General features: G+C 47.8%; 1 protein-coding gene and 1 long non-coding RNA gene across 3 annotated transcripts in view; one reads left to right on the top strand and one right to left on the bottom strand.

Moving 5' to 3' along the window:
- The window catches only part of LOC129380911 (uncharacterized), a 38,077-nt gene extending 36,588 nt beyond the window's left edge, over nt 1-1,489 (bottom strand). Inside the window, exon 1 of the long non-coding RNA XR_008609109.2 lies at nt 1,427-1,489. This is a non-coding gene — a long non-coding RNA (uncharacterized lncRNA). The remainder of the gene's footprint in view (nt 1-1,426) is intronic.
- LOC126547710 (uncharacterized) overlaps nt 1-25,891 on the top strand; it is an 81,916-nt gene that overhangs the window by 51,318 nt on the left and 4,707 nt on the right. For both annotated transcript variants that reach the window (XM_050195665.3, XM_050195664.3), the window contains exons 3-5: nt 1,454-1,748; nt 15,910-16,059; nt 18,478-18,719. In XM_050195665.3, coding sequence (XP_050051622.1) covers nt 1,454-1,748; nt 15,910-16,059; nt 18,478-18,719 — 687 coding nt within the window. The remainder of the gene's footprint in view (nt 1-1,453; nt 1,749-15,909; nt 16,060-18,477; nt 18,720-25,891) is intronic.

Genomic DNA, 25,891 nt, shown 5'->3' with positions numbered 1-25,891 from the left:
CTGGTGGCTTCCGCTCCAGAGCCAGGTTATTCTGGAACGGAGTATAAAGAACTTGATTGTTCTCTCAGGCGTTGGTCTTTTTTTTTCGCAAGAAAGTAGGCGATCCCAATTTGGCGGTGAAGAGAGCTGTTGCCACAACTCATGATTCACGTCGTCAAGCAAGCTTCACTAAAGCTTTCCCCAAGAAGAAATGCTCACGTGGCAGACCTCTCTTTGGAAAGCTCACCGGATAATACTCCGGGCGATCCATTCGTAGAAAACTGCTACTTTACTGGCCGGCCGCTGTTGATACAGTTTTTTTTTTTTTTTTTTGCCTCGATAAGTTTGGACTGAGGTCGTTCTTAAGGCCCGTTTATAGTCCGACGTAACGCCCGCGCGCGCGCGCGCGCCCGCACGCTACGTCACGTCGGCGAAAACGACCCCTGTATAGTCGGGCGCACCGGCGCAGCCAACGTAACCGGCGGCTTCCAACGCACCCCGACGTGCCCGGCGCCGATATGGCTCCTGAGCCATTCGCGCGTCGACACGCGTCGAAGTCGGCGGAACTCTGGCACCACAATGCATTGCGCGCGAAGAAAAAGGCGCCAACACAACTCCGCAGACGTCTTTTGCGGACGGCGCGCGACTTGGCGAACGATCTGCGCATGCTCTGAAGATAGCAGCCGACGGCGCGCGTGTTGAAGTATAGAGGGGATGGAATCTCGGCTGGCGCAGCGCAACTGACGTAGCGTGACTGACCGCGAACGACGCTCGCCCACGCGCCGATAACGTCGGACTGTAAACGAGCCTTTACGAACCGTTCTTGCTTGGAAACGGCTTTGTGAATGCGGGCCTACATTCACATGTCATTTCTTATGCAAGAGCAGTTCAAGATTGCTCGACGTGCACGATTTGTATATACCCAGTAATGAATGCAGGCGCATACGTGCTCAACTAATCGCTCATTTAAAATTGAAAGACGAATATTAAGCTCACGAAAGAGGCGCGTTTCAGTGAAATGGCATTAACGATGTTCCGCGTGAAACGTTCAGCGAAATCGCTGCGAGAAAATATAGCGCGAAAGAAGACTCCTCATTTGTCGCGGTGTCATGTCGCAATCATCCAGGCCAACAAGCGCTGACTTGAAGGGGTTCACGCGGCAAGAGCCGGACACAGTGCATCGCAGTAGAAGATCCCGTTCGGTCGAAACAACATCTGCGAATACAATAATAAACGTGCTTTCGACGATACGAACAGTCAGAAATATACGTTGGCATGAAGCGTCGATGCCGGCTTTATTCTCTGACAAGTTAAACGCAACGACTGCGGCTCGCCCACATTTTCACGTCCTCTCTGCATTGTTGTACACGGCCATATACAGTGAACATAGCGCTCAAACATGAATCTGTTCGCGATGCAGGCCTAATTGTACTTCCCTCTGTCGCACCTCCTTTCTCTTGCCCCGCGTGCGCAGGAGTCCCGGGCCGCACTCGCCGGCCTCGACACCGACGACGCCCAAGGCTCCCGGCATGATGTCCGGCGGCCACCCTCTGTCTGGTGCCACGTACCGGCCCGCGGGCCCGCCGGCCTATGTGTCGCCGCAGAGCCCCGGCATCACCATCACGACGCAAAACGTGACGATGCCGGCGCAGGGGCCCTACCAGGACGGCCAGTACCAGTACGAGCTGCGCCAGGGCTTCCTGGTGCCCGAGCCACTTGTCGAAAACAAGATCGACGCACTGAAGGAACAGGCCAAGATTACCAATCAGGTATACGCGCGGGCGGCGCCACTGTCATATGCATGCGTGCGCAGGAAGTTCACTACGATTACATGTCCTTGTAAATGCGAGGTATGTACGATCAAATGTTCAAGACTCAATGTTCTTTAAATGAATATCGTCTTAAAAAACTTTAGACAGCACTGGGTGCGCTTGTCAGAAATAGTTCGGCTTGGAGCGGCATGCCAGGCTTCATGCACTGCCATGCATCTTCACTTTTCGTCGGGTTTCAGTCAAGTTTCATTTCTACCAGATCCTAACCAATGCTCACAGAATGCACGTTCGAATACAAGCCTGAAGACACATGCAGGCGGTCCGGCGAAACGCAGACATGCTCACAAGGGTGTGGAGTTTACGGTTAGTAGGAAGCGGTTCACTTCCCTCGCAACTTTTTAGAGGCTGTCCGGGATCCGCGAATTTTGGTGAGGAAATGGGATTCACTGTGGGCAGTCGGTACGTGATCAGCATTCAAAGGAAACCTGAAGTGAAAAGTGGTGCTTCATTACCCAAACGATGCTCAAGTTGGAGTAGGGATGTAATATAGCGCCTCCGAGATGTGTCTGAGAGGATGCGTGCCGAGGGGAGGGATCTAAGCTCAGGCGCCTCTTTTCATTTGCAGGTTTACTCACTCGGGCTCCGAGCTCACCGACCGTGTTTACGCTGCATTAAAGTTAAAAGGCGGAAACAAGGCGAGGAGCGAAAGTAAACTATATATCGTTCTTTAAAGCCAAGGGTGAATGGCACGCAGAATGTTCCCAAATTAGCTCGCCGTTAAACGTAACATTTTGTTTTCTTTTCTTCGCCGAGTTCACTGACATATCGCTAAAAGAATTTAAAAAGCGAGAAAAGGGGCACGTCGTAAACTCCGCGGCAAGAGATGTGGCCGCTGCCCACGTTGCCAAGACCAACAGCGCCTAGCTGCGAGACACGCCCCAGCTGCTTTCTATGGAAGCATCGCCATTCGCAAGAGCCGCGTCTGTTCTTTCCGTTTTATCCAGACGTTCCGAGAAGCCTCGTAAGAAAGGCGCCGACATCGATTCGCTTAGTCCGTTTTGGCTTTGCTCACGATGTGTTCAAGAAAAATGCGCAGCAATCCCCCAATTTATTTTATTAAACATACGTCGGGCTAGTTTCGCTCGTTTTCGCTCCGAACCAGTTCGGTGGAGTTCTCTTAAGTTAGGCCAGCTGAAGTTAGGGTATAGGTTAAGTTTTAAGTTAGCATTCCTTATTATACGAGTAAAATTAGTCAACCAGGTATGACAGGTATGCCTGGTGTTGTTCAGGTCCAACGAGAATATCCATCAGGTACCGAGTCCTCTAAGTGTCGGTGTTGACGCCGCACCACGCCGGGGATAGGTCAGCGGCTGTACCGGCGGCCTGTCGCGCTATATACCACTGAGCTATACCGCGGCGGGCCGTTGCGTGTGTGTGTGTAGTGGTCACATGATAACGAACCGTTCTTCTGGTAGCAACGTATAACGCACACCACAGAACCGAGCGCTCACGGCTCCCATCGTCGCGCAAATTCATCTCTTGAGCTTTGTGCGGACAAACAATAAAGCAACGGCGTCAGCGCATGTGCTGTGTTTGCGCTATCGTTCGTCCTCTAAAAGCGCTGCTCGAACCTCGAGGTGCACAAATATGCACGAACTTGCTCTGTTCTCGATCGTAAAACGTTACGCGAGTCTCCCTTCGCACTGTCTACACGGTGCGCCATGATTACTGCCACACACTTTGATGGAGAATTGTACCTCCGATTTCTTGAGCATTTCTCCAAATCGTTTCTTCAAACATTTTTACAGCGAAGCTGTCGATGGTTACCCTTCGGGAAAGTCGTGGCGGCGAGCAGAAAACGCCTTGCGGCAAAGCCAACTTTCTCGCGAGTGCTATGTAGCTCTCAATCTAATGTAGGTATCCTGGAAAAAAAATCATGCTGAAATTGGTCGCTAAGACGACCCTATCATTATGCCGAGTTTAATTTACTAGTCGTAATTACTTCACCCTGAAGTTGTAAACGTTACAGAATTTTCATCTGCTGTCAATACATAGGCGTCTACGCAGGGAAACGCAAAGCCCCATGCTGGTCCGCTAGAATAAAACTCTAGTCCTTCCAAGTTTCATTCAGCTATTTACCTACGAAGTATTCGCAATCGCACATTACAAACAAACGTGTTTTGTTTCGTGCACTCCTTCGGACTGCGCAACGGTCAACGCATATCGTCGCTCGCATCGAGGCTCCGTCTAACGGCCACCTGCGTCTAAACGGCGCTCCGTCACAGCTGCGTCGACAACACCTGCGTCTAAAGCGGCATCGTAAAAAGGGCCATTCGCGGTTTATCACAGCGACCACCTTTATCTTGTCACGCAAGTGACAAGATAAAGGTAAAATAAAACGAAAAGAGACAAGACATCAAATGATTGTGTATTTCTTTTTATTTCGCATAGATGACATATGCAGGGTATCCCACGTCCAACGTGGGATACGTTGAATGCTGTTTGCCGTCGCTTGGAGAGACTCAGATTACTTTTTTTTTTCATTCTACCTAACTACATAATTACTCCTAATTATTTATTCAACTTCTCAAATATTATAATTAGATCAAAAGTGTCAACGAGAAAAGTGTAGAGCAACACGAAAAACTCAAAAGCTTTCGATACAGCTTGCTGTTGCTCAATAAGTGCTACATAAAAGTGTTTTTTTCCGAGCGTGAAAGAAGCCCGCACTGTCTAAGGCACTCTGCGTGAAAATACACGCAGAGTGCCTTGGGCAGCCAGTCGCGCGGCAATTTCGCGTGCATTTGCGGGCTTCTTTCACGCTCGGAAAAACACTTTTATGTAGCACGTACTGAGCAACAGAAAGCCGTATCGGAAGTTTTTTATGTCACTCTACAATTTTCTCAATGACACTTTTCCTCTCATTTTAATATTTGAGAAGTTAATTAATTAATTATGACTAATTATTTAATTACGTAGAATGAAACAAAGGTTATCTGAATACCGCCAGGCGACGGCAAACAACATTACCTTGGTTCTGTCCAGCTACGTGGCATTCGCATATTTTAAAACTCTGGCTAAAGTTAGCTGGGACACCCTGTACATAATTATACGTATAGTTACATACCAACAAAACTCCATACCAACATAATTTATACCACCATAGCAGCTCCGCTGGTCAACCACCTTCACAGAGTGGAATGGCTCCTCAATTTTTTCAATCTTTCTTCCGTATTATGACCGTGTTCCATGCTGGTTTGTTTATTTTTCGCAAAGTGGTACGCCCTATAGACCACATCGACCCGCAATCTTGTCACTGAGCGAGGCCGGACACTCGTTTCAAGGCCGCCTTGTTAATGAATATCGAGGTCCCCTCCCCCCCCCCCCCCCTTCCTTTTTAAGCTACAGAGGAGACACTGACTGAGGGAGGTGCAGACAAAAGGAAGATGGGGGAAACGCCGGCTGCTGTTAACACGGGCCCCGATCGGAGAACAATGGGCAAGTCTGTTCACCGGTGGAAAAAATTTCGTGGTAGAGGTCCGTCACAACCCTAGAGTTTCTCACTATAACACCTAGAGAGTAATCTGGCGCAACCGTCTATGGGAGTTTCTTAAGGGGGCACCGTGCCGTCATGGGAATGACGGGATATGTGTCTGCGAGGCTCGTGTTGGCTGGTGTTGTAAGAGGCTTCGTCTAAAACGTGGATATGGCTACGCAAATAACGCGTTCTCAAAGTAAAATCTTCATAAAATGTTTCCATTCACGCATATTACATCTTTACTCACCCACGATGCATCACCAAGCGAAGAAAAGCAAGAACAGACGACCAACTGTTTCAAAGCGAGCGCGAACTTTGTCGTCTGTCCTACAACTTTAGCGGCCCGCTGATACTTTTTACGTAACATGTAGTCGTACACACAATAACAAGTTCTCATAGTTAAACAAAACATGTTTTCGCGTAATAATAAAGCTAAAACAGCTTTTCACGTGCTGTTCTAGTAGAAAATGAATCATTGTGACAGACGGAACGGTACTTGCCAAGCGCGTCTTCAAGGTGTCCTGTCTCTACGAGAACGATGCCAATCCGAATCCACAATATACCGGCATTCCCATGCATACCACAGCGTAGCAGCGCCAGATTTCCCTCTAGGTAATGTAGTGAGAAACTCTATGGTCACAACACTCAGAACTCTCGTGTGCCTGCTTCGAAGTCAGAACTTGCTCATGTAGCCGGTTAGACAGTTTTTCGAAACTCTCATATCCGGCGTCTGTCACGGTTTGAGCTAAAGTAACCACCACTGGCCGCATTTCTCTTGTTTTTGTGACAAAAGGCTCAAAGATCGACACTGACGAATACCTTAACTCGCGGCCGGCAGTGATCGCGGCCGGCAGTTCACCGCTGACGCCGTGGAAGAGTTACTAAACTTTTGTGGAACTCAATAGCGCCATTCCACGCCTTACCATCCGCAAACTAACGGTCTAACCGAGCGCACCAATCGTACCATCGTATACATGCTTTCAATGTATGTCTCAGCGGATAATTAGAACTGGGATTCCGTATTACCGCTCATTACGTATGCCTTCAACACAGCCAAACATGAAGTCATAGAATACGCGCCTTTCTTTCTCTCTACGCTCGCCATCCTCAAAGTTTTCTCGACACCATACTTACTTTTTCACCTAACGAAGGTGCTTCTGTCGCGCAGATATTGTGTCGTGCCGAAGAAACACGTCGACTTGCACGGCTCAGAACCCTATCGTCGCATGTTCATGCTAAGGCTCGCTACGACGCACATCTGCCCGTCAGATTCGCTACCGGTGACTTCATCATGTGGCTGTGGACACCGGTTCGGAAAAGGGGACTTTGTCAAAAGCTTCTCCCCAAGTATTCATAATTCTCAAATGCTTGAGTGAAGTGACATATGTAATCGCTAAAGTGACGGCTGATAACCGCCGTTCAGGCAAGAAGCAAGTTGTGCACGTCGCACAATTTAAACGCGCACTCTGACTCGGTCGGTGAGCTTCGTCTGCCCCGGATGAGCGTGGAAGCGGAAGAAGCGGCGCGATGTTTTTGGATGATCAGCTGTTTTGGACTGTCCCATGTAATTCTCTACCCTTTTCACTGTAAATAATTCCATTGTACATTCGTAACAATATTCTAAAGCCTCATTCACTGCCCTGGTCCTAGTCCCGCTTCAGCGAGCAGTCTTGCACTTTGCAGCAGGACGGCGCCCCGACACAGCAATCGGAGCGTAAATCAACATCACAACAGTGGTGTCACGCTCTCACACCTGACTTCATTCCAACTGAAGAGTGGTCGGCGAGCTACCGTGGCTTAAACCGAATGAACTTGCACGTGTTGGTAAATGCCCTACAAGCGATTTCCTGAGATCTTTTCATTATCAACCAAATTTTAGCCATGAAATGTGTTGCAGTATTTACGGTGCGCCCTGTATGCCACGTACCATCGTCATCATTCATTATGATTTGTTTAACCCTTAAAATGCCCCTTAAGCAGGGGGGGGGAGGCAGAGGTCGTAAGGATATAGTCACAAGAGTATCAAAGAGAAAATAAAGCCAAATAAAAGTTTAAAAAAGAGAAAACAAATGGAACGAACTATGTATTATAGGGTACAAACATACTAAATGAGGTAGGCATTTGAAGTGGTCACTAACCAACTGTATAAACTTTTCGCGACTGCCCTCATTAACAATGCTATCGGGTAGTTTGTTCCAGTTATCTACAGCAGCAGGCAGAAATGACTTATGTAGAATGTTTGTTTTACAATGTACGCGCCATATACTGAAAGAATTCAGGGTGTCTACCAAGTTGACATATCCGAATTCCCTGAGTTTTCCAGGTTTTCCCTGAGTGCTTTTGCAAAATTCTATGAGTGACACAGAACCTTGTTTTATGTCAAGACGGGCTGACACCATGTCGTCCGATGTAGCAGACTCAAGTAAGCATGTTAAAAAATAAAAAAAAAATGACTTAATTCAGTTTGAATAGCAAGGAGTAGTGTTCATTTTATTCAAAAAGAAACAGAAGGGAGGGGTAAGTAAAATGCACAACGAATAACATATCTTCGAAAAAAATGGTAAGGCCCATTGCAAATCGAGCCGAACATTTTCAAATAGGAATAAAAAGAGATGCATACAGAAGCAAATATTTTCGTATCTGAGCTATTTATGTCAACTGATATCAAGCTCATTGGTATGAGGCCCGAACTTTGTCGCAAGTGAGAGTCTCTCTCAGCAGCTGGAAAGTCAACCTCAACTGTCCTGACATACTCTCAGGCCGCGCACAATGCCTCAGTGTTGCGTTTCACTGCTTTAAAGAGTTTATATTGGTTTGAATTCCTTCAAAGAAGCGGCGGCACGCTTCCCTTCCCCGTTCATTCCTCACTGCGTCGGTCCTTTCTGTTCTCGTCCTCCTTCCGCCGCGCGTTCTCCCCACGGACCAGTGAAGCATCCTCTTAGTCAGTTCTACAGTCAACGTCCGATTTTTCGGACACCCTAGAGGCCGCGAAAACGTCCGAAAAATCAGGCAGTCCGAAAAAATGAATGCATGTCTCTTACTGCCCTTAGGGGCTCAAATCGCAGCAGGCACGTTCGAAAAAGCTCTGAAGGCTTGCCAGTCTTATTAGGCATATCAGTGCTCGTACTGTGACAGGAGACGGCGAGTGTACGCGTGTATAATTAAGGAGTACATGCTGTCCCGTGACAATTGTCCCCTTCCCACGCTAGTTAAGTTTCACCGCAATACTTAGCGTGTGCTTCACCTTTAACAACGCTGTATTGAGGCGAAGCTAACGTTCAACAGACGGGCATTTTGCAACTTGTGTTTTCCGAGCTTAGAAGTCATTCGCGAAGGTTACAAAGGCGGAGTCGGTGCCATTGCTGACGGCGGCGAATTCTTTCAATGAAAACACACGGCACCGAACGACAAGAAGCTTAAAAGCAATCATCGAAGCAGTTTGGCCCAGCGTTGCCGCGGTGGTGGCTACGGCTGCCAGCGGATTTGCGTGCCGGAGCACCGGTTCTAGGCAGCGAGGTAATCAAAATGGCGGCGTTGGTGGCTTGGACTAACGCCGTTTCGGACCTGCGGTCACGGCAAAAAGTTCGGAAAATGGGATGACGAAAGGTTCTTGCGTCCGAAATTATTGACTCTATGGGGTACGTGGTGGTGCCGCGAAGACGTCCAAATTATCGGACATGTCCGAAAAATCGGGCGTCCGGAAAATCGGTAGTTGGCTGTACACTGGCAACTGCTCCAGCCGACGACACGGCGTCAAAGAAAATTCGTTACGATTCCTCTCTGTTATTTGAGCCAGCATTAGCGCGACTTTCGTTCTCTTTCAATGAAATTACAGCTAATTTTCCCTGATAGAAGCACAAATTCCGTAAGTTTTCCCTGAGTATTTCCATACTATTCAAAATCCCTAAGCATTCCCGGTTTTTCCGGTTGGTAGACACCCTGGTCAATTAAAGAGCCGCCGGGATGTGAGTGTTGGAGAGAAGACAATTACAACAATTACAACAATTACAATTACGTAATACGCGTAGTGACACAATCAAACTCGACTAATCCGGCGACAGTGTCAGCCAGAGGGAAAGCAGTGAGGTCGAGGAATGATTCATCGGCAGTAACACGCGCGAGCCATCGAATCTCTCAAAATACTTGAAAAGTTATAGCGACAAACCAACGCATCTCCGGGCAAAAATCTTTTCGCCGAACTAAACCGTGCGCCCGGATTCGCTTTAGCCTTCTGCGATTCACCAGCACCGCACATACATAGTGATGACGCAAAAGAATGGAGCGTGATTTCGCATGGACCTACTCCCCGACTCAGAAACCGGCTTATATTCATAGTAGCTCTTCGAGCACGACTTTGCCTTTCAAGTTCAGATGGAACCGCTGAAGCCAGCACGCCCCACGTGCCTGGAGAAACAATAATGAGCACATCTGCCCCGCTCTATACGACGACCACGTAGCGCTCTACTCGTACTTGCGCCTTATAAAGGACGCAATTACCCCGCCACGCGGAAGGAAGGATTTTAGAGCAGAGAAGCTCTTTTGACTATAGATTTACACGAACGTAAAGGAGGCTTCGCTGCGCAATCAAGCGCTTATGTAACGCAGCACGTTCCAATTTCGGAGCGGTAAATAAGCGCGAGACTCGTGGTCTCGTGCAATGCCTTCGCGCCCTGGCCTTGATGACCTCGCGCGCTTGTGTGTGTGTATACGCAAATTCTTGCTTCAACAGCACTGCGCGGAGGAGTGCGTGGCCAATGCGCTTACTACGATAACAGGAGGATTTCACATTATTAAATTATGTGGTTTTAGGTGCTTGAAAACCGCGATTTTATTATGAGGCACGCCGTAGTGGTGGCCTCCGGAATAATTTGGACCACTTCAAGTTCTTTAGCGTGCGCCTGAGTCTAAGTACACGCTTGTTTTCGCATTTCGCCCCCATCGAGATGCGGCCGCCGTGGCCGGGATTCGATCCTGGGACATCGTGCTTAGCAGCCCAACACTAAGCAAGTTCCACAGCGGGTGATTTCACATTATCGTACACGGCATTATGAGTGGATTGCCGCATGCAGTGTGCAACGATATGAAACAACAAGAATAGAGTACTGGGCGATTTGGAACAAGTTTATGATGTACAGCGCGAAAAGGACAGACAAGGAAAAGTAGGGACTGCACAGATTTGAAAACAAGGTGTCACGTTTTCGTGTTCATCGCAGCAGACAAACAGTAATGAACACAAAAAAAATGACTACCATTCCACTCTGAAGATGCAATGGCAGCGAAAGCTGACGACAGTCAAAGCTCTCAAACGAATACAAAAGTGCTTTCGCTGCCATTCCATCAACACAAAGTGGAATGGTCGTCATTTGTTCGTTCAGAATCGCGGGAACGTTCTTTGTCGGTGGTCGCTTCGCGCCGGCGCCGTTTACATTCCCGTTGCTGTTCCCTTCGGCGCTCCTCGTACGCATGTTGTTCTTCGGGTGTGCGAACTACACGTACGTGTCCGTCCCATCGATAACGCAGCTGTTTTAAGCCCCGATACCTCTCCTGCTTATATACTGCGCTAACCTTGACGTCACGCTATTTTTCACGGCGAGCGTTCTAAACTGTTCCGCATTTTGACATCTGCGCCGCCGCACTGCACCCGTACGTGATCACACACAAAGCAAACAATGAAACCCATTGTGTATGGGTTTGTTAGAAATCGCTAAGTCCGTTTCTGTTGCCGGACGCCGAAAAAAACTACGGAAAGTTAGAGGTTAGTCATATACAGCTGTCGCTGTAGAAAAAAATTATTACGGGGTTTTTACGTGTCAAAACGACGATCTGATTATGAGGCACGTCGCAGTGGGGGACTCCGGAAACTTTGATCACCTGGGTTTCTTTAACGTGCACCTAAATCTAAGTAGACTGGTGTTTTCGCATTTCACCCCCATCGAAACGAGGCCACCGTGACGGGGATTCGAACCCGCAACCTCGTGCTTAGCAGCCCAACACCATAGCCAATAAGCAATCGCGGCGGGTAAAAAAGAAAAAAAAGAAAAAGAAATTCTGTTGTGTGTGTTTCTGAGAGGCGCAGAAAAATCAGGACACTTCAAAGTTTGATCTGCTTAAAGCAGAAGCATAAATAAACGCAGCACTCTGCCGCCAAAATAGAGCCATCCATTCGTTCTAACGTGAAAGACTTGGTTGTCGAGTTTCCCGAAGGCTGATCCCGTGCTCTTTGAGCGACGCAAGAACATCCGCGGAAGCCTGTTTCGACGTTATAATCAGATAATGCTCTGACTTACATCAGCGTGTGAAAGGAAACGCAAAACTGACGATTTCATTGGCGATCGCTGTTTCCCGTCTTCCGCGTGAGAGGACAGACCAGTCTGAATGTATGTACCGCAGTAGTCACGAAAATTGGCAACTTTGCCACCACACATGCATGCCAAGTGCAAATATTACAATGATGTTTTTAGTGCGATCTGAAAGGAACGCCCACCACAATTCAATGCCAACAAAACCAATCGGAAGGCAGATGAAGTCGGGGAAGTTCTGGCCACTCATCCCCCGACAATATCTTCCTCGGCGATATAGGCCACTGTGAGCACAGCACAAAGCGTAATCAAATGGAAGAATGTGCCTCAGCAGCGAACCATGGTGCACGTAAACTGGGCACGAGAGCAAGAAGTTGCGGCTTTACTGCAAAGACACGTGCTTCCGGTGTTCACGGAACCACGCAAAATAGTCCACTGCCAGAAAGAAAGGTAGTAAAGTGGGCGGAGAAAAAAAGAGGGGGGGGGGGAGTTCTCAGTGAAAGACACTAGACCCATCGTTTTTTGCCAGGACGAACAGATTCCTCCTCCTCTGTTGGGAGCGACCAACCGACCGAGCAGAAGAGTGCAGCTTTCTCGACAGCTGCTGCTGCTGCCGGGGTTGAAATTTACGGTATCGTCGTTTTTGTATAGCTGAAGGCAAGTCGCGGGGCGCCGCCCAGGGCAATGAAGAAGCACCAGGGCGCGCGCCTTCAAACGACCTCAACCTGCAACGACACACAAACAGTATGTGCCAGTGCTAAAGTTAGAGAGGGAACCCGTCGGCACCGCGGGCGAGAGAGCGCGAGTCCGGAGGCGATAGCTGGCTGCTTCAAGGACTGGATTGACGCCAGCAGAAAGACCTGACCTGAGCGGCTGGCCCTGTTTTGCGAGGCGGCTGCGGAGCACAAAGCCGCTGGGAAAACCACGGTCTGTGATGCGGAGAGCGTGTGTGCTACTTACACCCTCCGCTCCCGGTGCTTAGGAGCGCGAGCGGGCGCATGCGCTCAAGGAAGGAGCCAGTGTGGTCTCGAAGAACTCCAGAGCGCCTGCAGGCTCTAAACAAAACCTAACCAGCAGAGCTGCGCCGCCTGCTTGGCAGCGAGCGCTGTTTACCAGGATGCGTCCCAGACGATGAAAGAAAAACGCGACTGGACGTGAGCGAATATGAAGGTCTGGGCGGAAAAAAAATTATGAACAAGCGGAAAGATTTAAAGTGCACGTGGCAGTCCAGACAGCGAGTAGCACTGTCCTAGATGGAAACTCGGGGATGAGGAGCAATGTCTGGCGTCTGTCCTATTATAGGGAGGAAGAAAATGTCAGAGGCGTTGCCAAGTTATGAGGTATATGTGTTGAGTGCATGATTGCAGCGAGAGGCGTCCGAAATGGATGACAAAGGATGGAGTAGCGGGGACCGTTTTGGACCTTGGTTAAAGCGTCAGTTGTGCTTCACGGTGGCCTTAATGCGAAGCGAGATGTAAAGAACTTAACTTGGAAAGCAAGAAATAAAGGAAGGCTGCGCTTTCAATAGCCGGCCCGTAAAATAGTGTTTTATGCTATACCATATATATGGCGCCACGCCTGTTTCAATGGCTGGAAGCTGCTGACGCTAGCCTATCGTGATCCCACAAAAGCTGTTATAAAGAGAAAACAGAAAAACATGACAAGCTTTCTTGGCCTCTGCCAAAACCAACGAAGTATTTTAAAGAGAATGTCTTTCTTGGTGAGTTACTCCCACTTTTTCCGTATCGGGTGTGTTTCTATAGCTTCCTTCGCGGACCTATCCCGAATAATGTGCAGTCTAAAGATGTGCGCCGATCTTGAAAATTGATCTGGTACCGCTGCTCCCGGTGGCATCGGTACCAGGGATACCACCGTGCTTTACTACCTCGCGGTTCTGGTAGCATGGGCTGCGGTACGGTGGTATCGATACCGGTGGTACCAAGGTGCAGTATCACCGAAGAGTAATGGTACCGGTGGTGGTACCGGTGGTGGTACCGGTGGTAAGGGGAGCGTTCTCGCATTCTTCCCTCATGGCAGCTAGCGTTTTGAGACTGTCACTTGAGGCGCTGCAGGTCTCACAATGAATTCAATGGTTCGCGCACCCAATCATCACACCCAACTCGCTCAGGAAGACACTGTCTTTAATCGACGTCAACTAGAGGTTGAATTGCCTTCCCACTTTCTTTATTAATGCGGTTAACACAAACCATTAAATTAAAGGGAAGAAAGGCATTTCATTATGTTTCCATAGCGAACCTTGTGGGTACGTGTCATACGTTAAACGGCAACAACAAAAACGGTCTGTCTGCAAAAATAAATAAATAAATAAATAAATCGGAGGACACCTAAACACTTCTTGCGAGTCGTGAATGCGAAAGCATTAATGTCCAATTGAACGTCTCTGAGCTGTCCTTCGAGTTATGAACTCCTCGCAGGCGAGCAAGCACGTTGAGACGGTTGGTCAACGCTTCCTGATAGCACAACGCCGGTGCACTTCGATGTGTGACGTCATGCTACCATGACTGACTGCCATAGAATCTAATGCGGATGCTCCCGAGTAAGCCGCGATTATTTTGACGTCATCGCTTTCGTCACGCCGGGCTTGGCAATGGACATTTTGGTCCAAGTAGCATTATGTCATAAAGCAGAGTGCACAGGCCTGCTATCTAAGAGGCGCTGGTTTAGCCCAGTGGGCCCAAAACACTTAGCTGGTCGTAGGTTCGAAACTCACTACCACTAACGTTCTTTCTTTCGAATTTATTGTTTTTTTATAGATTAATTCCTTTATAGCGATTACCGAGGCGAACTTAGAACGCAGGCGAGAGCTCACGCGGACAAGGAACGTGCGGATAACAGAGGCTTCAGAGAGCGAGGGTGAACACCCCTCACGACGCAACACCTGGCGCGGCAGCAGGTGTTCCTTTTCGCCCGCTCTGCTCCGTCGAGGCGCGCACATGATGTGGCGTCGCAGCCAACGGGAATTTAGGTGCCATTTGGCTGCTACAGACGCCGGCTTTTTCACTCAATGGGCCAGTTGATGCTTTCGCATCAATAAATAAAAGAAGAAATGGAAGTGTATTGTCCCAAACGCGAAAAAAATGCCCCGTATGTAGCTAACGTTCGCAGATTTATCCGCAGTGTCCAAGAGAGAGAGAGAGAGAAGACGACGACGAAGAAAGCACTAACATTGACTCCGCTGACACCTACCCAACTGTGGACACGTGCCATGTCTAAGGCCCATCATCATCAGAAGGGTGCACGAACGCACTATACACGATGGATATATCGTCCACAAAACTAAGAAGTACGAAGCCAAATAAGAATAAAATAGAGTTTGAAATATGGAGTACTATTAAACTGTCCATTCAGCTCTCTCGGCTCATGTCAGTGAGAGAGCAAGAGAGCAAAGAGAAACCGCATATCGATCTGGTCGAAACAAGCAGTATGCGGAGGTAACTGTGTATGCATCTATCTCTGACGGTGCACACGGCAAACCAGTCCGATGAACAAACCGAAGACAGTGATAAGCTGATATTTAATAAGAAGAAGGAAATAAATAATGCATAGGCATAGAAAATGTCACAGGCTGTTGTTGATGGTGGAACAAGCGTCATGTGTGATAAAATGAGATCATGTTCACGATGACGAAAACGGGCTTGTTTGATCAATCCCCGCGGTCGGCGTCCTTCCAACGTTATGTCGGTCGTTGAGGTGAGTTCGAGAAAATTAATCAACGGTTGCGTGTAGGTTGGTTGGTTCCCGATCATGGATGCGAAGTTGCGCTGTATAGTTGTAGCAAGACACCATCAAGTGTATTCATTTACAACCAAAAGGAGCTAGAAGGCTTCGCTTGGTTCCAAGCCTTCCGAAACCTTTTGAAGGTCAACCTATAAACTTTCTGATGGTGACTAAAACAGTTGTTAATTTACACATCAACTTGTGTGTATTATCTTGTTTTCCTCGAGTGTGCCTTATTATAACTTTATGCAGCGCAACTTCGCATCCATGATTGTGAAAGTTAGCCCCGACACAAGAACTGTTTTTATCGGCTATCACTCCCTGCCTTCGTTTTCTGCACCTTCTCTTTCCCATATTAGCAGTCCGTCGTATCCAAAACATCGGCTTGAAATCACATTCGCAATCATCAACGTACTTGTTCATTATGTACTACAGATATGACTTCTAGCGTCACGGCCTTTCAGTAAGACAAAACTGCTGTTTACAGTTCGTTCAGACTGACATTTTAGCGATACTTCTGCATTCCTCGTTATTACTATGTCATAATTTCTCTCCCTTTCTTTTACTTCGCTCATTCCCACAGACCTACAGGACTACACCCCTGATCACACCGTCCGCGAAGCCGCGGCGTGATGTGACCATCGGATCATACCTGCGGCACGTGAAAGAGCCCTACTTCACCACCATGAAGATGCCCGTCGATAGCCTGAACAACGCTGAAGCAATTGCCAAGGTATTACAAACGCTTTCTGCGGCATCACTTGCGCATAGCTCGCCTGTACGATGCGTGCCCGTGGCACCGCGGTGTGCAAAAGATGCGCGTTCATCCGTCGCTGTGGCAAACGACTGCAGCGTTCTCCTGAATAGCAAAACTCCCATTAGCCGCAGACTTTCGATGGAGGCCTAATGCCTGAGAGAGAGAGGAAGAATGTCTATCTGTCGAGGTATCAGTGCGTGTCAATGGTCCGACGAAATCCGCAGCCTTATATAGTGTCCCATAGTAATAGTTCTTGGTCCGGCTTGCGGACGAAAACTTGTCAGTTATAAAGTTGTGCCTCCACAAAGCTTACGCCGGAGCTCCCCAATAATTCCTGTCCCCAGGAATTATTGCACTTAAATCGTGCACTTAAATCTAAGCACACGAGCGTTTCTGTATTTCACCCCCGTCGGAATGCGGCCGCCGCGGCTCGGAATTGAGCCCGCGCGACCTCGTGGTTAATAGCAGAACGCCATATATCCACTTAGCCACAGCGGCAGGTAAGTGATATATTTCTTTTCTTTTTTTTCTTTTGCTTATTTCACAGAATGCGCGCATGACAGAATACGCACAACATGTGAGACTTGTCGAGTGCATGTGCGCTCCGCAGGCTCCTTCGCGGGCCCTATTCACTCCTTCAGCAGCAGTAAATGAAGAGAAAGATTGCCTTTACCGATTTCCTATAATATATCGACAGAGAGAAACCAAGCTTTAAAATAAAATGAAAACTGTTGAAATGAGTCAGTTACGAACTGTGGGGATTATGTAGCGAGATCTCCTGAGGTAATCGTGGTGGGCCAGATAGAAGAACGATAGAAAGATAGAAGATAGATAGAACGATGCTTAGGAAACTTGCTTGTCCGAACACTGGTAATCGAAGACATCGCGAAGCCAGGGATAAAATGGGACAAAGGTCTGATGGCGGAGCGGCTCAACTCTCTCGAGTACTGGACACATGGGGAGGCACACGGGGAGGCATGAGGCGAGGGACGAGATAAATCGGAGATATTGCTGGGGGGGCGCGATGTCAAGGCCGTTAGGAGTGTGTATGCCAAGTCGGGATTAAGCTACAAAGGCGGGGCTCATTAAAAATAGGAAAGCAGAGGATGCCGACGGGTTTGCGAAGTAACGCTATCCGAAAAGTGCGTTTCGAAGTCTCGGATGCACTGACGCCACGATCATTGGTATTGACTGGTGCAAGATCATCGCGAGGCAGCACACTTCGTTAGGAGGGGGGACTAACTCTCTTCTCTCTCCTGCAATGCAAGAGGCCAGGCGGCATTCTTCTGTTTAGAGTAGTACGTGCTAACACATCTGTGAAGGTGCACGGACGCTTTTTGCCCTGTTGGTACCCCTGACGGCGTTAAACCACAGTGATGTTGAGAAGACCAAAATTCTCATATAATGTCGAAGTTCAGCGACAAGCATAACAAGCAGAAATCTTATTCATTTCTGCTTGTCGGACTAAACTGCTGTACTGTAAGAACAGTTGCAGCTCCCTGGGCAAAAACGAGCTAGCTACGTTGAGGGCGTATACTGGTTGTTTACATTCTGACACAGTTATATACTATTCGGCCTCTGAAGCATTCGCAGACCTCGGTAAGTATGGCGAAACATTGCGCGGCGTGGGCTTAATTTTCTTATCAGTGAGACATCATCAGAAGCGCCTATGCTTTTTCCGTTTCAAAGCAACCTTCTATAAAAAAATTAATAACTAAAACGGGTCGATCTACGCACACGTCATTCTCGTGTACCGTATTAAAGAAACATGCTTGTAAATCATGCACGTATGCATACAAAACGTGTCTGTTTGAAGTATAACCTAACATTATGCCTACACTTCCAGATGCGCTTCACGAGTCTGTAATTGACCGTCCCAACAAGCGTTCAATCTTTAAGGCTCAATGTGCAGTATCAGACGGTGCACTATAACGTGCACTGACTCAGACAAGGCTGGTAGGGTTACTTTCTAGGGACATTCCATGCGCTTGTTCGGCAAAAGAGGTTAGGACGGTTTATTAGTGCATATAGCTAATCTGCCGACATAGCTTAATTAATTATTTATTCTAAAAGTCCCACTTAAGGAAACACATCAGCGCGTAATTAATAGTTAATTACACTATCAGACTGCCTGACAATAATTACCCCATTGTATTTCGGCGACTAGACGGCCGGAAAAACGGGCTACTAAGGCTGCAGTGACTGCTGTACTAGAAGTAAAGCAGCTGATGTGCAAGCTGATGCAGCTATACTTGTAAAAGCTGCAATCTTCCGAAACCGGGTTCGGATACAAACGGAGCCCGTTTCCCCGGCGTGAGAGATAGGGCGCCGAGCTGCAGCCGCTCACACAGCGTCGCTGACGCACGTGTACCTCGCTGACGCGCGTACTTGCAGAAGGTGCAGGAGACGGTGAACCAGGTGGCGTCCGGCAGCAACTCGCCGTGCTTCGGCCTGCCGGCCTCGGTGGCCACCAGCGGAGGCAGCGGCGGGCGCGTCACACCAGGCGCGGACGGGCCCAAGGTCGTGCACAACGTGTACAACTCGCCCATCCATCTCTACTCGACGCAGAACGTGGCCGACACTCTGGCCGCGCAGACGGGCTTCAAGCTCGGCCAGGGTCAGGGCAATCTCCAGCCGTAAGTATTCAAGCAGGGCAACGCGAGCGCGTCCTCTGGTGAGAAAAAACAACCGTGCGCGTCAGAGCGAAGGACAACACAAACAACTCGGCCTGTGTTTGCAGGGAAGTTCGTGGGTAGGTTAAAAATAAAGAGACTCAAAAAAGAGGGAGAGGGACGCACAGGCAAATCATAACAATGAGAACATGGAATTGACAAAGGCGTATGGCTGATCGCGAATTTCTTACGAACGGAAGAATTTTTTTAATGCGTCCCCCGTCATTTAAGGTAGAAGGCAAGCAGTACGACTCGGATTCACACAAATCTACGCACAAGTGCATCGTGATTGAACGGGATTTGCATATCAGCCATTCAAAAGCGCACTTACGTAAGAGCTCTCTAGTGAACCCCGGACGAGACAGTCACCTCGACCTTTTGCCGGTATAATGTGACTATTCGCTCGCTTCTGTTCCTTTCTTATCATCCACTGCTCCTACGACTGGCCGCTCCTGGCGACAACATAAGACGAGCCCCCTCGGACCACTGACGAAGCACGAAAAGAATTCGAATGTAATCGATACACTACCCCGGCCTTGCGTATACTTGAAAGCGAGACGTGGCCGGCCGTATTCTAAGCGCCGCTGGACGAACCTCAAGCAAGCAAAAATTGACCGATCCCAAGTCAAAGGCAGCGCGGCATATCTGTAGAGTGCATGCGGTTAATCATTCCATCGTGATACTTAAAAAAAAATCACCAACTTCGGTCGTGCGCTCGAGTTGCAAGCCGAGTTTACAGGCATACATGTTAGCAATGTACCCTTCGCACCTAAAAAGTGTTCCCTAGATGAGGTGCCAGCCAATCGTCATATATCGAACGGCTTAATGCGGCGAGAGTACTGGTCAGTGTCTATAGCAGGCAATACAAACGAGAAGTTTAGTGAATCCGGCGCGTGGATCTTTATAGTCAGGCACACGCGATTGGGGGTCTACGGTCTGCAGCGGCCTGCATTCATCAACGCTGTACAAAGCGCGATATAAAGGTTGCCGCGCTGCAGCCACCAACGCGCATGACTGCATGCACGCGCGCGCGTGCTCAATCGGCGATGTATAGTTGTTTCAAAGCCATGGCAAACCACCTGAGTTCGCGCCTTCTGCCGCTGTATATAGTTCAAGTACCCTCCTTTGGCGAGTCAACCACGGTGTGTGCGGAAAGCCAACCTTTCTTTTCTGCGCAAATAACTGACGATTTCCGTGGACCCCCATAGTTCAAACTTCGCAGAACATTTGAGCCATCCATGCGGCCACAGAAAGCAGGAACGATGCACATGTGATGTGCCGGCTGATCAAGTAGAACCTATTTCCTCGCCTAAATTTCATTTATTTGGCTGAGCGGCTAGAAATTCTCGCGATTTATCAGTGCCTGTGTTGCAGCTCACAGCCGCTATTAGAAGTGTGTTCATGTCCTGGATATCTGCCCATCTTTGAAGAGCTTATTCAAGCCCGCTGAATCTGGATATTTCGAGGCGTCAAACCAAGACGCGCGGCCACGTCTTCGCTATTGAAGCTTACATTGAGGAAGCTGGTCCTTGATACTTTCCTTCTTATTTGTTCGGTCGCAAGTTACACAGCTGAAACCGTGCGGTTCAAATGCAACAGAATAAGCTAATCCAAGAAGTTCGCATATACATACGCCGATAAATTTACAGGTTAAGTCAGTCACCAAACCGGGTAGCCTCTTTTCCCTTTGGTGAGTATACTAGTCGGGATGGCGGCAATAAATTGCAACGTGCCTTAATGTACAGGCGTCACAAATTTAGCAACTGTCACAAAGGAAGATTTCGAATGCCCCTAATGAGTGTTCTTGCCATGTGGTGCGTTCATGCTATATGATTGTACAAACACTGCATTATGCATGGCTTCTGTTGTGCTGCATTGGATGCGCTTGATAGACGATTGCGTAGAAACGGGCAGTACGTGATCTCTCTGTAGTAGATGAGCGCACAAGCGGTTTTAGCCAACTGAAACTACAATTAGCATTAGGTCACTGGGCAACTTTAATTGCATTTCGCCAACTTGTTAAAAAGCAATTTAAAAAAAAATACACGTGCGGGCGAGCACGGAGCGAGCGTCTTCGTCAAGCCGCGATCTCGCTCGCTTCATGTTCGCCTGACGGTGGTGCGGGCAAGTCACGCCACTTGTGGCGTGACGCAGTTGTGCTCCTCGACAGTTCAGTTTAAATTTTCAGGGTGAAACTGGCCGGAATTCATTACGTTGTAGGAATGAGCAGCGTAATTTTCTTTCTTTCTTTGCGAGTCTAGAAGCGCTTATGAATTCTTCGGATGGAAGCATAGCTTCCTGAACCATTAAGGCTTCAAATTTTTCATTGGAATCGGTCGTCCGTCTCCTCATAGGGTAAATACGTAATTAAACAAATTTTCATCCATGTACCTATTACCTCGAGTCTTTATCTTAAAATGTATGCCGCTGTGGTAAAAGCAATACCGAGGAAATCGCAATTACCATACCTTCTCAATTTTTATGGAATGTCGAGCGCATTTTCTGAAACACTCCGTACATATATTGAATAGCTTTGAGAGATTGGAGAGGTTACCGTGCACAGGAGCCGAACGTCTAAGTAACGTTCGCGGTTAACACGTATAATTTATTCCCAAGGTCACTGAAATTCCGTTCCAGTTGGCTTCGCTTGTGACGCGCCTAATAGCAGTGATTATTCTGTTGTAGAGAACGACTGCCATTTGTCTGTGTCTCTCTGTAAGTCTTTTTGCCTGAGCATTTTGCGCATTGCCTGTACAGCTTCGAGCTTGCACGGCGTGCAAGAGGGGTTTAAAAAAAGCGTGATGGTTGTTGTAAAATGTACCAAAGTGCACGTGAAACGCAAACGGAAACCCATCTCCCGACCTTAAAAGATGACCGCAAAATCATATCCGGAACATTATCATCCCAAATTGCGTGCGAAGATCAGCAAACGTGCCCGCAGGTGTACGTCAGACACAGTTTTGTAGTTTGTCATGCAAGTCATACCTGTGTTAGTTTGTAACACAGGTATGACTAACACAGGTATACAACACATTAATTGTAGGTCAGTTTCCATAACTATGTGTCGCGAGCCCCAGCGGGGCAGTGACAGGTTCAGTGAGGTCACAAAATGGCTAAAGAACTTGAACAGAGGGGCGGAAATGCACTATATGTAGTAGACAACTATTTAAAGAGAGATACCATTCAATAATCCTCAGTTCCTACACCGTCACTCATTAACGTCACTTCTAAGACCAATAATACCGTAAAACACAGACCTCGGATACAAAAGCGCGTATTTTAAGCAGTAAGCATAGAGCTCCCAATTTTTCGCCATTATTATATTTGTTCATCCATGTTGTCTCATGCTTTGCGCGATAAAGGCTGCGACTTCAGGAAAGTGCGGGAACGTAGTGAAAATACCTAAAAGAAAGGAGGAGAAGTGGCGGGGGGGGGGGGGGGAGGGAGGTTTAAAGCCTTGCAGCTTCGTAAGAGTCACTGTTATATTTTGTAGTGAATTTTATTATTTAGTACTGCGCAAGACAGTGAATTAAGGTAACGGCGCTTGAGCAACGTTATGTGCGGGAGTTCCACCCATGAACACATGTCGTACAAATGACATACAAAACCTAAAAAAAAAAACGGATAGAGCAATGAATGATTCCTCACATTTACTGAAGTCCCGATGCAACTTTAAGAGTGATTAAATGCAAAGAGCACGGTTATTCACGGTTACTGGCCGATGTGCTGCAATTACACGGAGGCAGTAAGTACAGTAGAAGCTCGTCCATACGTTTCTAGAAAAAAAGAACGCGAGAAAAATCGTACTAACCGGGAAAACGTAAGATCCGAAGTAACTAAAAAACTTGACAAACTCGACTATTGTTGACTTCTACGTAATGTGAAACGTCGCGTGGATCGTTGCGGCACGAGACGCCGACGCGTGTCGAGCTGGTGGTGCTCCGGCGACCCGAGACGCGTTTTGTTGTTTTCCTATTGCGTGGGGTTTAAGAAAGGCGTCGGGAAACCGAAACGAAATCGAGCTGGTGGGCGACGCCGGATGCCGCCGAAGCGGAACGTGATGCCCACATCGCGCCGCCTGCAGCAGGGAACGGTGGCGCGTTTGGCTTATCGCCTACTAAAAGCCTGCAGTACGCTACCAATGACAATACGCACCACGCGCTGTAAAGCAGATAGGTGAAGATGCTTATCGCAATAGGTTTGGCGGCGATAGCTGTGAATGCTGTGTGCGACGACCCGGGCGGAGATTTGCTGGTACCGGAATAAGAAACTGTGCGCGCCGTCGTTTTCACGTGAGACGAGCGGCTATACATGGTGTCCCAGCTAACTTTAGGCAGAGTGTTAAAATATGCAAATGCCACGTAGCTGGACAGAACCAAGGTAATGTTGCTTGCCGTCGCTTGGAGGTACTCAAATTATTTTTTCATTCCGTCTAATTAGATAATTAGTCGTAATTAATTGATCAACTACTAAACTATTATAATTCGATTAAAAGTGTCAATGAGAATATTGTAGGGCGACATGAAAAACTCTATACAGCTTTCAGTTGCTCAATACGCGCTACATAAAAGCGCTTTTCCAAGCGTGAAAGAAGCCCGCAAATACACGCAAAATTGCCGCGCGACTGGCCGCTCGAGGCAGTTTGCGTGTATTCGCGGGCTTCTTTCACGCTCGGAAAAGCACTTTTATGTAGCGCGTATTGAGCAACTGAAAGCTGTATCGGGAGTTTTTCATGTCACTCTACAATTTTCTCATTGACGTTTTTCATCTAATTATAATATTTGAGAAGCTTGTTAAGACTAATTAACAAATTAGCCGGAATGAAAAAATAATTTGAGTACCTCCAAGCGACGGCAAGCAACATTACCTTGGTTCTGTCCAGCTACGTGGCATTTGCATATTTTAACACTCTGCCTAAAGTTAGCTGGGACACCCTGTATACTGTTCTCGATCGCACGCGCCTCGCACCTTTTCTTGTTTACATGGGATATGGCGGCCGGAAAACGTATCATACGATCGCAGTTTGGCGACGTACTGAACGTTGGTTCCAAAAAATCGTGTTTTCCGGGAACGTATGAACTAGTAAAAATTGAGCGCAACTCTATTGTGTAATTTTTTGTGTTCTCGATTGCGAACGTTGGCGCCAGAAAACGAACGTAACGGAAACGTACCAACTAGGTTCTACTTTAATAACAGGTCCTTAGAAGAGACCTTCCCAAGTCCGATTTTAACATTTTGCGCATTTCGTGTACCTGAAATGTCGCACTGTCTTAGGTCTCTGCCCGTTTCTGACCAACAGGCAAACTAGCCTTGCCAGTCTTCTGAAGGAAGCGATATTAACTGCAAGCACAATGATCAGGTCTGTATTCGTTTCGGCGCAATCTTGTCCGCAATCTTTCATCATGCTTGCACTTAAAACGCATACCTTTTTGCAAGTTTCGGCACGTCCATTGACACCCATAAACGTTATGTTTGCCTGTTTGTGTAAGACAAAAAAAAAAAAAAATAAACGCCAGCATTCTCTTTAGCTAAGCGTTCATTGAGCATTGGTCGTCTTGCTCGACGCCTTCGACGACTAAAAAAATAATAATAAAACAAAAGCACTTGTATGACTACGCCTAGGTAACACGAAGCCCGCTCCGAGCGCTCACTAGAAGTTCAGATCGAAATAATGAAGTGTTCTACACATGCAGGATGCGTTCACTCTGCACTATGAAAACACCAAAGGCACTTGTATTCGAGCGAACGCCCAGTGCACAGGTTATGATAACATACGCAATCTGGCCATACGCCATTAAAAAAATAATAACTAATCGTTTCCTGTAACTTCTTATGGGTGATGAATTAGTCCGACGTGTGGCCGCATGAAAACATACTAAGTATTACTACGAGCAGCAGTCGCGAGGCACAAAATGGATTGAAAGGGTCCACGTTTGCCCGTCCGCAACAAGCTGTAGCATAACTCCCAAAGTAGGTCGATATGGACTGCGAAGGTTAGTTAAGCTTAATAACAGCTTGTTGAGAACGTGTTCAAATCTATTAGGAGCACACGCGCCGCTGCGACAGCGCTCGGGTGATGTCATTGCTCCCTACTGCGTCTTCACTGCATCAAGACACGCTATGCAATGAAGACGTAAGGCAAAGGATGGTTGAGCGCACAAATTTAGTGGTAATCAGCTAAGGGCGCCTCAACGTAGCCGTTCGTTCGTCCGTTCGCAACGATTATCAACTGTACCACCGCGCCAACGTTTGTGACGTCAGAGGCGCGCTGCTCGGAGTCGACGGGATTTTCAGGGATGCTCTGAACGCGCGGCAAAGACGGGAAAGGGTTCCGCGGGACAGTAGCTTTCGATCGGCGGAAACCTGTACTGGGAGGCGGACTTTAGGTGCGACTATGTTCCTTTATGTGCTTCCTGCACGGTAAGGGCAGCATCTACAGCGGCACTAGGTGCGATGCAGAGTGAGGACCAGCGCCGAGGCGGACGCGTGCTCTTCGAAAACGCCGGAGCAGTCGGAGAAGCACGAAAAGAAGCGGCAGGGACTTATGAGCCAGAGAATCGGCAACGTGTTGGTTGTTTGAAGGACGTCAGAGGAAGCTTTACCTAATGGATAACTATGACCTCTCTATTAAAATACGCGTGAAACGCAGAAACACTCTTGCACAACTGCTGTGCCGATTTGAACGAAATTTGTTGCATCTGGGAGAGGAAGCGTCTACCGACTGTAGGAAGCAGAAATTTTATTTAGGGGATGAATTTTTTTTTACAAGAAACTGGCAAAAATCGAGAACTTCCAAGAAACATTGAAGCGCAAGTTTACAAATCCGCAACTCTGAACCAAAACCGGATATAGCACATCTGTAAGCATATGATACATAATCTGAAGCGGACAAACGTGACATATTAGCTAAAATTGCAGCGCAAATTTAATTGTTACATTATTTGCGAGGGTATTCCAAAAGTCCTATTCGCAAATTAGTGTTATCCAAGACGAACCGAAAACTACCATGGACATCTCAAAAAGATCCACGCATCCCACATCTTAACAAAAACGTCCGGTAGATTTCCCAGCAGTGTCCTAGCTGACAAGGTCCGAAAAACAAGTCATCACGGACATCATACTTCGATGTGGAATCA

The sequence above is a fragment of the Dermacentor andersoni genome, chromosome 1 (assembly GCF_023375885.2).
Source record: "Dermacentor andersoni chromosome 1, qqDerAnde1_hic_scaffold, whole genome shotgun sequence".
NCBI classification, from domain to species: domain Eukaryota; kingdom Metazoa; phylum Arthropoda; class Arachnida; order Ixodida; family Ixodidae; genus Dermacentor; species Dermacentor andersoni.
This window is presented reverse-complemented; position numbering and strand designations above follow the sequence as displayed.